Source organism: Misgurnus anguillicaudatus, chromosome 6 (genome assembly GCF_027580225.2).
Source record: "Misgurnus anguillicaudatus chromosome 6, ASM2758022v2, whole genome shotgun sequence".
Lineage (NCBI taxonomy): Eukaryota > Metazoa > Chordata > Actinopteri > Cypriniformes > Cobitidae > Misgurnus > Misgurnus anguillicaudatus.
Window position 1 is genome coordinate 21,300,920 of NC_073342.2, and position 13,880 is coordinate 21,314,799.

At 38.0% G+C, this 13,880-nt stretch overlaps 1 protein-coding gene across 1 annotated transcript; it reads right to left on the reverse strand.

Annotated features, from left to right (window-relative positions):
* Positions 1-681: 681 nt before the first annotated feature.
* On the reverse strand, positions 682-12,736 carry samtor (S-adenosylmethionine sensor upstream of mTORC1). The gene is made up of 5 exons (XM_055193342.2): positions 12,460-12,736; positions 5,000-5,141; positions 4,740-4,868; positions 4,531-4,645; positions 682-3,536 (listed from the first exon to the last, which is right to left on the reverse strand). Exons 1-5 carry the CDS (start codon positions 12,617-12,619, stop codon positions 2,907-2,909), a joined length of 1,176 nt encoding a protein of 391 aa, XP_055049317.2. The 5' UTR covers positions 12,620-12,736; the 3' UTR covers positions 682-2,906.
* Positions 12,737-13,880: the final 1,144 nt, after the last annotated feature.

The window sequence follows — 13,880 nt, forward strand, 5'->3', positions numbered from 1 at the left end:
TCACCCACCGCTCTGTGTTTACCATCACCCCTCAAAATATCTTCTTTTGTGTTCATCAGAAAAAAGAAATTTATACAGGTTTACAACAACATGAGGATGAGTAAATGACAGAATTTTCATTTTAAAGTGAACTATCCCTTGAAGTTGTTTTTACAAACAAACCTTACACAAAAACATTACTGGTGTGCATATTGAGACAAAACAATGGCACTGATGTATTTAAAGATATTTCAGTGCAAGCTGTTATCAGGTAAGACAGCTAAAAATGCATTTTAGTCTGGGACTAGGCTTAAGCCCGGTCCAGGAAACTGCACCTATATTATTTTATGTACCGCTGGCTATATTTGTAATTCTTTAAAACCATTGAAAGATTCTCAAATACTATAAAACATGGGCAAGCTAAATACTGAGAAACTGTACTTAGAAGCTATTATCACAATTGATTTATTTTTATTAAAATATATTTTTTTTTATTTCCCAGACTGGTCCCAGACATTTGCATTTTATAAATGATGTTGCAAAATCTTAAAGCTATAATGCTTTGTTAAATTGCAAGTACATTTTATTTTATTTTTTTAATAAAAAATAGAAGTTGTGAATGTAATGGGATTACATAAATGTATAACATTCATAGGTATGACTTGTATGCAACGCATTTTAGGAAAAACGACACAAAGTAAGTAAGGCAACAAACCTTTATTTGTAAAAATGAATGGAAATCATTCTCACAAACAGTCCAGTTCTGTGGGATTCAACATCATAACACTGATAGAGAAAATCAATCATGCAAACTGTGGATTAAAACCCAAGGAAGACAAAGGCGTTTGATATGTAAATGTTTGAACACACCACCACAAGTACACAGTACAATACAAAGCTTTTTTCTTTCTTTTTTTTTTGTGGTTTTAAAACTCTTTTTATAAATTGAATACAGAGCTTTTAAATACTATTGCTAATATAATCATTACAGGGCAGTTTCTAGTATTGAGATGAGAGCTGGTTTTTGCTAAAGGTATTTAACTGTGTATTTTGGGAACTTTTAATAACTCATTTTCAAATGACAATCAGTAGCCGGTTCTTGAAATCAGTCTTTACCATCACAAATGCAAAAATACAATTTGGGTTTAAAGGCACCTTGAGACATCCTGAAAAAAATCTCTTCTGCTGTTCTATCAAATCCATCCATATTTTTGGCACCCCTAAAACACCTTTAAAGTGCTTAACACCGAAGTCAAACATAGTAACATCATCACAACCCTAACGCAAAAAACATCTTGCATGAGTTTTCAGGAGTTAAGAAACCATCACAGTATCCTCTCATTTAGATTTACAGTTCAGCATCCACGTTAATAAAAACAGTGCCTTATATTAGTTATTAGTTAATAAAACTGTCAGGTTATGGTAATTTAGGATTTTATTGACCTTTTGTAACTATTAATATATTGCTGATTCTGTTGAAGTGCTTCTGCTGATGTTAAGTATCAATATCTTGCCATTCCTATAGAGGGTGTTATCGAACACGTGCAAATATGTGCTTGGACACTTAATATAGTGTTTATAAGAACCTGGAGTGAATTAAAAAGCCTTAAAGGAATAGTTTGAAAAATGAAAATACTCATCCTCAAGTTGTTCCAAACCTGTATACATGTTAGTGAACACAAATGAAGATATTTAAAAAAATGATGGTAGGTAGCTGAATAGATCTGGGGCACCATTGACTTCCATTGAAGAAAAAAATAATATTAATAAATTGAGCAGAACAAAGAAATGTATACAAGTTTGAAACAACTTAAAGGAGAATAAATGACAGAATTTTAATTTTTGGGTAAACTCTCCCTTTAAGTTCTGCAGCTCCATACGCGAGTTATGATTGTACATCCGTAAAACTGCTATTGAAATATTTGGTGGAGTACTTTTTAACCACAGTACCTTGAAATGCTTTACTTTGAAATGGAAAGCTAAAATAACGAATTGAAGAAGAAATCAATAGGCTACACACCAGTTACACTGTAAACTACACAGAAAGTAAGACTTAGATCAACCGAAGGTTTTAAGAGTAAACAATCCTTCTACTTAATAAAGTCACATTTTGGTAAAATGCAGAGAAATCTAACCTGCTCTATAATACATACTACCGACAAGCAATCTGATAGGAGTCTACTATTATTGGTTATAGCAGTGATAAACTGAAAACATAGGCAGATCGTCACTCAAAGCTACTTTCAAGCCTTTTGATCACAAAATTGGAAACAACACAAAGAAAATAAAAGCATGCATCCAATCCGATCACCTGTAAGATAGTTTGTTCTCGAAAACTAAGACTACTTTGCGTGAGTCGTACCATGTTCGAACCAAGCTAGAAATCCACATTCACAGTTACACTGTCACATTACCAAACCAAACACAACGTATTTAAGTTCTGCAGACACTTAAAATGCTACAAATATAATCGTTAAAGGCGATTTCTGGAAAATGTTTGGATGAAGTCTTTATCCAAACTGTCCAGTAGAAATTTGCAATCGAAGAACTAAGACAGCAGCTCTTAGTAAGCCTCAATGCAACCTCAATGCAATGCGCATTTTGACTAACAACAATTACGCCTTAGGAGTTGTTCGAAATTCCTCAATTCTTATTTAGCTGACTGTTGTAATGTATGAGAAAACAGCCGAATTGAATGAGCAAAAGCTTCTTCAACCTGAGATCACACAGCTGTTTCTGTTCGAAAACCGCATCGCGAAACCTTTTGAAATGTCGAATAGTGCGTTTGTGTTTAGAACGATATTTTAAAAATCACCATGTCCTCATTCACTCTGTGCAAACTTATTTGCTGCTTTGAAAGGGGTGAAGTACACAAATGCAGCGGTACAATTTGGCAGCGACAGTAGGGTATTTAATGTTAAACAAGTTCAGCTGTGCAACAAAATGGAGTCTTCCAGCTCATGAAACGGCGTCGAGCTGCTTTGGCTTTCACCCGAATCCGAATCGTACGGCGTGTCTGGTAATTCCGCAAAGCTCCATGCTAACTGGTCGTCTTCGAATTCAGAGCGTGGAGACTCGTACGAATCTGTAAATCCCTCCTCCTCTAAAGTATGAAAGTCCTGAGGGATGTAAAGCATCTCGGGGTAGTTGCGACTGACCAGGTCGCTGCTGGTGGTGGACGAGACCTTGCGGAAAGCGATGAGATGCATGTGGGAGAATTTGATGTACTTGTAGCGCTTGAAGCCCAGCGACTCGACTGCGACTCGCCAGCTGCGCATCATGAGCGCGTGGCGGCCCTGGTGGGACGAGTCGGGGGTGATGATGAGCAGGAGGCCGTTCAGGGCCAAAAGTTCATGTGCTTTCTTGCAGCAGAGCCAGCGCTGATAGGGTGAAGGGAAGTAGGACAAAAGCAGGGAGAAGACCACCACGTGAAAAAGCTGGGCGGGCAGAGCTTCGATGGGGCCGCGCAACTGCTGCAGAAAGGTATCTAGTGCGTCGCTGGCCAGTTGCAAAGGCTGCTGCAGCTGCAGGTTGAGAAAGTCGCATTTGAAGACGCTCTGTAGTGATGAAAAAGATCATGTCAGAATGTTTAGAGATAAAACTAAATGTACAATCTACCCTATGGGTGATTCTCACGAAATCATTGAAACACCACGGCACTAATGATTTTAGCTTTAAAATGTGTAATATAGTAACATTAAAAAGCATGTGTTCTACCTTGCACAATGTGTGATTTCAACATAAGAATTTATAATTGTAAATTTTATCTCATTTTCTGCTGAAATTCTCATTACCGCAATGTGTCCGGCTGTGTTTGAACATGCATTATGTTGTAATTTAATCAAATTAACACAAAAATATTAAGAAAAAAATAAATGGATGTTTTGCTAGACTACTTTAGATATTTAGATAATATTTACTGAATATTCATGTATAATAATAATGAAGAAAAATTAGGAAAAATGATGTGTCCATGCCTGATGTTCTCATCCTCCGCAACACTTTTTGAGAACAGTTTAAGCACACATACAGAATTTTAATAAAGTTTGATTTTGAGTGACCAAGCACATGGACCAGTTACTTCTAGATGGCTACCAGGTAAGATAATTTTTTTACAGTTAATTTGAAATATTGTCTTGTCAGAATGCTTACACGACATTTTGATTATCATTACCGCAACAGATGCTTATTAAATGTTAATTTAATTAATAGAAGCATAATACTTTGATTTTAAATGCATGTGCAGAATCTCCAAATTATGTTCTTTCAGGTTTGGCATGTCATTTTGAAAATATGTCAGTGTTGATGTTTTCTGACTGTTGCGGTAATGAGATTTTTTAGGACTAATTTTTTAAATTATGATACAAAAAGTGTTAAATGATAAGTAAAAGTTTTTAAATTAATGTTCCCATTTACTCCAGACTTTGTTTTTCAATGTCTGGTGGGAAAAAAAGTAAATTTAAGCAATTTTTACATTTTCATGCTTGACATTTTTAAAACCAAGTTTTCGTGAGAATCACCCGTATATAGCTTCATATAAAAGATACAAACCTCTACTGCTGGTACAATGTCGATACCGACAGTAAGAAACTCGTCAAACTTCAGAAAAGGGTTGAAACAGCTGCCCACATCCAAAAGTCGTATCCTTCCAATCTGGAATGATGAGCTGGTAAAAATAATAAAAATAGTAAATATTGTAACATAAACTATATATACTAGTAGCTTAATTTTCAATTCTCTACCACAACAAAAAGGAGCACCTTGGATTAGAGAATTGCGGTAGATTGTTCACAGATGTGTTATTTCCAGCTGCCGCATGCCTGGCGCTTTTTTCATCCTTCTCCAAAGCTCGCCGCATTCCTCCATCCTGGAAGTACTCCTGACAAACACTGTGAAAACACAATTTTTTCCAAAGTGAATATAGGAATCAGTATGGGCATACCCTAGCATTTGAATCCTTGACCTTTGGTGTTGCTAGCGCCAAAACATACAAGTTGAGCTACGTGGATGGTGGTTGTACCTTCGACACCACTCGATGCGTCCCTCTCCCTCACATTTGCTCGCCCAGTGGTTGTCGGCCAGGTTCTTCATGGCTGTGGCGTACTCACTGAGGGTCTGTTCATCTTCGCAGTGCTCACGCCATATTTTCTCGAAATCTCCCACTGCAACAAAACAGACAGCACATGAAGACTTATTACCATGTACAATGAACTACGTCACAAAGAGCATGGCTTATATTAGTTTTCCGCTGGTCAGGTTGGTTTAGTGTTTATGATACTATGTGCAAAAACATTTTTACATGAGTCAAAATATAGCCTATTTATTTTTCTTCACCCTTTAGAAGTAAAAGTGTTGCGAATTGGGCAACACGCGCTATTCACCTCAAAGTTAAAATATGTCAACTTGAGCGAAAAATTTGCATGATGTGCTTTCATGCAACCCAATCAGTGAAGCGCATGTCTAGTTTGACACGTCCAGAAAATAAAGAGCATGTCCAATGTTTTAATTTGCGCAAGTGGTGCAAAAAACAAGTAATCCCGCAAGTAGTCTAGAGCAAGGAAAGCAATGCGAATATGTGCTCTGCTTTTGGCTAGTACACAGCATTACAGTGCATTCAAGGTTTATATGCTTTTTGTGTGTCAGTTAATGAATCAATTTCACAATTTCAACAAATCTTCACTTGTCAGGTACATTACTTCACATCAGTGACACATTTAGCATGAAAGAGCGAAACGTGCCACAGCAAAGGGCAATGGGGAACAGTGGCTGCTTAAAGGATTAGTCCATTTTCCCAAAAAAATCCAGATAATTCACCCATCTCCATGTCATCCCAAAACTTCGATGCCTCTCTTTGTTCAGTCGAGAAGAAATTCCGTTTCCCGAGAAAAACACTCCAGGATTCCCCCCATTTCAATAGACCCCAATGGACCCCAACAAAGGACTATAAACGATCCCAAGTGAGGCATTAGGATATTATCTAGCGAAACAATTGTGATTTGTGGCAAGAAAAATAAAAATATGCACTTTTAAACCACGACTTCTCGTCTTCCTCCGGTCCTGTGATGCGCCAGCGCGACCTCACGTAATACGTCACCATGTCAAGAGGTCACGGATGACGTATGCGAAACTACGCCCCAGTGTTTACAAGTGTGGAGAAAGAGGCCGTTCCGACATTGTTGTATGTGGAATGATACTATTTAATGTCTTTGTGTCAGTTATTGTTTAAAATGGTCCGCAAATGTGAGTTTCATATATGTTACACGTGACCTTGCGACGTCATTACGCAATTACGTGAGGTCGCGCTGGCGCGTCACACAGCCGGAGGAAGAAGAGAAGCTGTGGTTTAAAAGTGCATATCCTTCATTTTTCTTGCCCAAAATGACAATCCTTTCGCTAGACAAGACCCCCATGCCTCACTTAGGATCATTCAGAGTCCTTTAAAACTGCAATTTTAAACTGCATTAAAACTGTTAAGTGTTGGGGTCCATTAAATTCCATTAAAATGAGAAAAATCCTGGATTGTTTTCCTCAAAAAACATAATTTCTTCTTGACTGAACAAAGAAAGACATCAACATTTTGGATGACATGGTGGTGAGTATATTATCTGGATTTTTTTAAGAAAATGGACTAATCCTTTAAGCTTACAAATGATAAAACACACATGATCAACTGACATCAAGTAACAAAACAGCACATGCCTGACAAGCCAAATGACAGTTTCATCAGCACAACTTAACTCTCTCACACTTACTTCTGAGCCATAAGAAAAAATTATAAATTTTACATACTTTATGAAGCTCACGTGCACACTTCCTCTCATTGTCAATTTTCCTCAACAAGATAAATATTCAAGATGAAAACGACCGTATCATCAAAGTATTTGTGCTGATTCACAAACAGATTTTAAAACATGCTGATCATGCCAATGACACCATTAGGCAAGCACATACAATAACCAAACAAGACTGCTTTAGAGAGCAAGAACTGACAAAAAAAAAGAGCCGTCCCATGACTGAGTTGAAGACACTGGCCTTATCAGATTTACAGAGAATAAGATGAGAAAAGAAAAGTGAATACTGCTTTACAAAAACCAAGCAGACTATATCACGCCATCCTTATTAAAACATCACGGGGTTTAGTGAATAGACTACTGTTTGTGGGATTTATAATGCTGTTGGTCCCTGTCAGGATAAGCAAGGAAGATTTAAGGGGGTGTTTTTTTAAGGTTCGACTTTGTTTATGGGGTACACTGTAACATGCGTTTTTGCTTCGTTTAAAATAAAAGCATTATATTTTACCTTAATCCTGCATTGCTATTTCCATTCTCATTGAAAACGGCTGTTTAGTCCCCCCCCAGAAATACTTAATATGCTCAGACTGGATAGCTGTCTTGGTGGGTTGCACTTGGTTGTTGGAATATGGTGGACCTAAAGGCCTACATGTAATTTAAAATTACTTAATTTTACAATATAGTACTGGTTAAATTGATTACATTATGGTTTTTGAATCATGGGTTGAATAATTTTCAGATCAGCAAACAAAGTAATGTGGGAAAATAAAATTAGAACAAATCAAGAAATTACAAGCACATAAAATAAAAAAGAACAAAGTTACAAATAAAGTAAGATCTAACAGTATTGATTAGGTAGAGAAACAGTATCAAATTAATATAACACTGTTTTCATTTTATAAATTAAATATAATTGATCTTATTAAAGCTATAAAGGTGATTTTCCTTTTGTCCTCTGTAGTTTGATTAACATAGTGACAAAAACATAAGCATTTCTTATAAGAGGAACTCTCCCTTTAACACCGGCGGAGAAGCGCTGATCGTTACACTAGCACATATAATAAACTGCTCACTTATAATTAATGACTGTTTATATAAGAATATTAGCAGAGACTGTGGTATTACAACATAGTTTGTGCGTCAAGCCCAAAGAAATTATGTGTTTGCGTGATTTTTGAAACGCTCGTTTCAGTGCGTGGGCTTTTGAGTTTGTGCACGTATGCGCACCAAAAACAGTTTACTTTAGCATCTTTGTCACTCAAATAATCTAAAATCACTTAAATGTTACTGTAAACAATAAACTTTCTTATTAACAGTATAAGTAACAGTATGTTCTTATTAACAGCATTTCATGCAATATTTAGCAGTTTTACAATATTAACATTTACGTATTTACAGCAGTAGGCTAGTAATGTGACTTACAAGTGAGGAGTATGTCCATCATTCGTTCCAATCCATTGCAATAAAAAATCTTTCAGTCACTTTGATTAGATAGATAGATAGATAGATAGATAGATAGATAGATAGATAGATAGATAGATAGATAGATAGATAGATAGATAGATAGATAGATAGATAGATAGATAGATAGATAGATAGATAGATGACATCACAGTAGCGCGGGAGCGGTTCAAAGCAGAGTCCTTATGGGTGTTTTCACATATAGTTCATTTCAAAAGAACCAAACCCACTTCACTTAAAGTGAACGAGAAATGTGGTCTGAGTTCGGTTCACTTTTGGGTCCCTTTAGGGGGGTCTGAGATTACTTGGTTTGTTCACACATACACCCTGAACTGCTCTGAGAGAGTTTGGAGGGCTCAAACGAACTAGGTGTGAAAACACCCAAAGACTTCTCGATTCACTCTCGTGGTACTTTGATGTCACCAGGGGCCGTTTCAATAAGGAGGTTCAACCAACTCTGAGTTTAAACTTGAACTCTGAGTTGATTTACTCTGAGATAGTAAACTCTGAGTTTTCGGTTACAGAAAAGCTGATCTGAGTTAGTTCAATCGACTCTGATTAGGTTGACTCTGAGTTAAGCGCGTGCACAGCCACAATGAAAAGCCATCATCAATGTAGCTCAGATATTACGATTGACCATTGCAACAGCACGTGACAAAGAGGTCTTAATCATTTTTACTACTAAAACTGAAAGTGTTACTGCAAGTGTACAGCAACTACGAGCATATATGTTAAAGAAAAGAGTTGTTTTTGTAAATTGCTACTCTAGTAAATGCGTACATTTAATTTAAAATATCTGAAGTAAATAAACTGAGAACTGGACGTTATTATATTAATTTACATGCAGATGCAATCCCATGGACAAAAAGATGACAGCAGCTCAGCTAAAAATGAAATTAAGCATAATACTTTGTCATACAAGGCTACGAACTTTACAAATGTTTGTCATGAATAAAACAAAAATCCACCCAGCCGGGATTCGAACTCCGATCGCCGATGATACGTCTGGCCCAACTATTACACACAGCACTACCCACTAGACCAGCGGTAATGATGAGTGGATACATAAGAAATGTCAAGGCAACTGTATAAATGTAAGAGCACCACAAAGACTGATATTAGTCATATAATGATATTTATATATCTAAAATGACTGCAAAAAATAATAATTGCGCTCACATAAATGTAAGCGGATATGGCAAAAAACACTCGGGGTCTCAAAATCCTCTCTGGACATAAATTTAACTTTCTACAAATGAATGCAACATCATCATCTACAAGATTCTCTATAAAAGTACATGACATTTTAGTCACTAATGCAGGGTTTACACCAAACGCGTTTTGGGCGTCAAAATCGCGTCTACCGCGTCTAGTTTGCAGCTTGAACACTTTGAATGCATTCGCGCGTGTAGAGCGGAGTAGACGCGCGGAAAAAGCAAGCATTTGACGCACGTCCGAGGCAAACTCCGCTTCTTGTGGGAGGGGCAACTGCTGTGCGAGTGTCTGTTTGCAAGATGACTGATGTTGATTGTGCATGATGTTGAGTTACCAGTTTGTATTGGGTAACCTTACTATAGGGGGAAAATAAACGGCGCGGGTCGATAAACGTAACCTAACTCAAGTGTGTATTACAACTTACCAGGTTGCCCAAAGTCCTTACTGACACTCTTCAAAGCGATGTCCTTTTTATTCCTGTATCCTATAGAAATAAGAACTTGTGTCTTATAGCTCCGAGTGACTGCTTGAATGAGTGACTCTGGGCGGGGCTGCCACCACAGCAGCAGGCAGGCTCCTGATTGGTTAACGCGGTGCGAAATTCCGCCAAAGTTCAAATTTTTCAACTCGGGCGTCAGCCGCAAATTCGCGTGAACTGCAAAATGCACAAAAGCACCATTCGCGCGTACCGCGCACAACGCTCAATTCGCGCCTTTCGCGCGAGCTTCACGCGCGAATGAGGCGGAAACGCGTCTTCCGCTCCGCGCCGAACGCCTATTCCGCGGCGCGGGACCTCCTGACGCGCGTCAACGCGTCTCCACATTGACTTAACATTGAAATCACTCGCGCTTCACGCCTCTAGCGCGGTTGGTGTAAATGCACCATAAGACGATCTATGCACCTAAGTATATCATATTAGCTTTACAAGTCATTTCAATTTAGTGTTTTAATTTTTTTTAGTTGAAAGTTTAGTGTAATATATAAAAATATAAAGTCGTAAGTTAAAATGGTTTGCACTGGCAATTTAATTATAACTTAAAGACAGCTAAATTTTTTTTTACAGTGTACATGATAAAAATGTGCACAATGAATGAATGTACTAAAGCAACTAACAAGATTAAACACCGCTACTCCTTTAAAAATGGGGAGGGGACCACAAGAAACTCAGAGTTTACAGGATAAAACCTGCTCCCGACCAGGTTAGGTTCAGAGAGTATGTTACTCCGGAAACAGACTCTGAGTATAAGTTACCTCTCCTTCTGAAACAGGCTTGACTTACCCCGCTGTCTCAGGTTTAACCTACCTCCCTTTTTGAAACGGAAAACTCAGAGTTTCCCTTATTTCAGGGTTAACAAACTCAGAGTTTTCACTTAACCACCTTTCTGAAACGGGCCCCTGCTTGTCGGTTTTTGCAGCGCGGCATGAACTCAAACAAATCTAATGTCTGGGATACATGTTGGATGATGGCGAAGGACGCGTCAACAAACAACGCGCGCATACCCCCCCAACCCCCCAAAAAGCGTCTGGCGAGAATTATTTCAATGTTTAGTCAATTTTCATGCCTGTTATGTAAATTTTGGGGTTTGTGATGTCACTAACCCAGGAAAAGGCTTATGCTGCGTTCACACCAAACACAAACAGAGCGTCTGGCGAGAATGATTTCAATGTTTAGTCAATGTAAAGACGCGTTTACGCATGTCTGCAGGTCTTGTGGCGCAAATGAGGCATTTAGCGCGGCACGGTAGACACGAGTTCACCTCATTCGCACGCCTAGTTCGCGCGAATTACTCAAATTGACAACCAAATGATGCCAATTGCAGTTTGACGCCCGAGTTGAAAAATTTTAAGTTTGCCGTCAATTCACTCACTCCATGTTAACCAATCAGGAGCCGGCTTGCTGCTGTGGTGACAGGCACGCCCAGAGTCACTCATTCAATATGGAGGAACGACTGATCGTTTGCTTTTTTATGTGCGTCTATTTCGCTGTAGGCGGCGAATGCATCCAAAATGTTCAAGCGGCAAACTAGACGCGGTAGCTGCTAATTTGACGCTTTATTCGCGGTTGGTGTGAATCCAGCATTAGTTATTATGTTCAAGCTGATATCTCCCATTGCATGTAACTTTGCAGATGTTGTTTATGCTCAAACAGCAACGTAACACACTAACTGCAGTTAAAAAAGTGGATTCATAATCAACTTCACCTTTAATAGAAATTCTCCAAATTTGTAACACTACGTTTTCTCAAGCCAAGTACAAACCATGCCTGTTTTTAGCGAAAAAAATACATATTTAATATAAGGTTTTAAAGGGAACATATTAATTTCGTGCGCTAAGGTCAGCTGGGGAAAAGCTGATGTAATGAAGATTAAGCAATCAAAAATTCCCCATTTACGTCACATGTGTTTATATCAAAACAGCCTAAATTATGGGAACTGACAACAGTTGGTTTTGTCTTTGTATAATTTTTTTTATAATTCATCTGTTGGTACAACAGATCTTTCTCCTAGTAGACACACTAAAAATGACTACCTGTGGTCGACCAATTTAGGTTGTTTAATGGTGGCCATATTAGGAAAGCAATGTTGCCAATTGGCCGAAATAAGACTGATATAACACAAACTGTATTACAGTAAATGGGAGACAAAGAGGAATTTTGCATGATCGGCCAATCAAACGTTTATCTAATGCTGCTTGTCTTTACAGTATTTTTGGAGTCCATAAGGTTGTTCAGAAACGTTTGACTCAGACGGTGCCCAAAATTACTGTCTAGCCTGGCAGTGCACTAGGGACACAGAGACAGACATCAACATACTGCTTTCCAAAACAAGTATGACATCTGTACAAGTCATGTAAACGCGCCTCCAAATTATGTTTATGATATAAGCAATGCCGTTTTTGCTCTCGTAGTGACGCGGGTTTTATCCGATACTTTGGTTTTGCGCGTAAACATCCGCGTCTCTGATCAGGCCGGACTACAGTTATGAATCCAGGCTAAGCTAAAGAACCCAAATACCTTCAATGTATTTCTTGCGGAGTTTCCGGTGGACGCTTTTCACCACCCCCGACAGCTTCTCTTGCTCTTTCTTTCTGGCCTGCAGCTCCTGTGGGACGGAACCGGGATGGTATCTGGAGAGATCATCGGGATCCGTCTCAGGGCTGCCCTGCAGCTCCATGGTACAGCACTGAGATTACCGGCGCACCGGCTCCGTCAGCACGCACGCGCACACGGCAACAACAAGCGACCTGATTGCGCTTCTCCAACGCGCGTGCAGGAAGTGAAGCGGCCAATGGGTGACCGCGAAACATGAAACGCCTCCTTAGCTTTGTGTGGAACTAGCTGTGTCCTGACCTGGAATACAAGAAAAGTTAAAATGATAACAGAAAAAAACCACTTACACAAAAATCGTATGTGTTTGTTGAATTATTCAAATAAAATTATTTACCTTACCATTTTAATACGTATGTTTTTCACTTTCGACACATGGCTCATCATTCTTATCAATACGAACATAGTGCCATCTAGTGGCCTTTTATGAAATACAGCCACAATCGGTGGATATTTTAGGAATGTCTACAGAGTTTTTAACTATTAATGATGGACATAGGTGATTTTGTACAGCACTTTGGTCATCCACGGTTGTTTTAAATGTGCTTTATAAAATAAAACTTGAAACAATTAACAAAGAGATAAATATACAGTAGAAAACATGTTTTTATATATTAAACAAAAAACCTTCGTTTGCATGAAGAGGCTCCCCTAAAGCTGACAAATAAAAAATAAAACTGTGGTCCTCAGCATAATTCTTTCAAAATATACCACTTATCTTTGCTAGTTTGTATTTTTTTATTATTGTAATTTGTTAATTTTTCTGTTTCGTTTCATTTTGTATCATTATTTTTTTCTCCTTGGGGGTGTTCATGTTTGTGTTCACACTAGTTGTTAATAGAAAAAAGAAATCTGAATTCATTAATGTCCTTTGTATATTCCAATAAAAAAAACATACAAATTGTTTGTTGTTGTTTAAAGGTTTATTGTGCATAATTAGATATTTGGTAAAAGCGTGGAGACCCAGAATAGTATCCAAAAAGGTTGTATTTTTAACACTTCGTGGGTAGGAGCACGTAGGCATTCACGCGCTCTCTGACACGGAACATGTGTTGCGTCACACATCCCAGCTAACTGTAAGTGATAAAACCCTTCAACATTATGCATTATGCATTTGTTTGTCATAAAATATGTACATTTTGAAAAGTAAATCTCTCACATGCCACGTGGTTATACAGGTCTTCTTTGGTTTAATTCATTTGGCTTTAGAGAGATCATATAGCATTTACCAAGACTAGCATATGAGGAATGAGGATATTATATAATTTCCCTTAAATCTATTTTAATAACTGTAAAAAAAGAGTAAGCTACATAATCAATAAAAATGG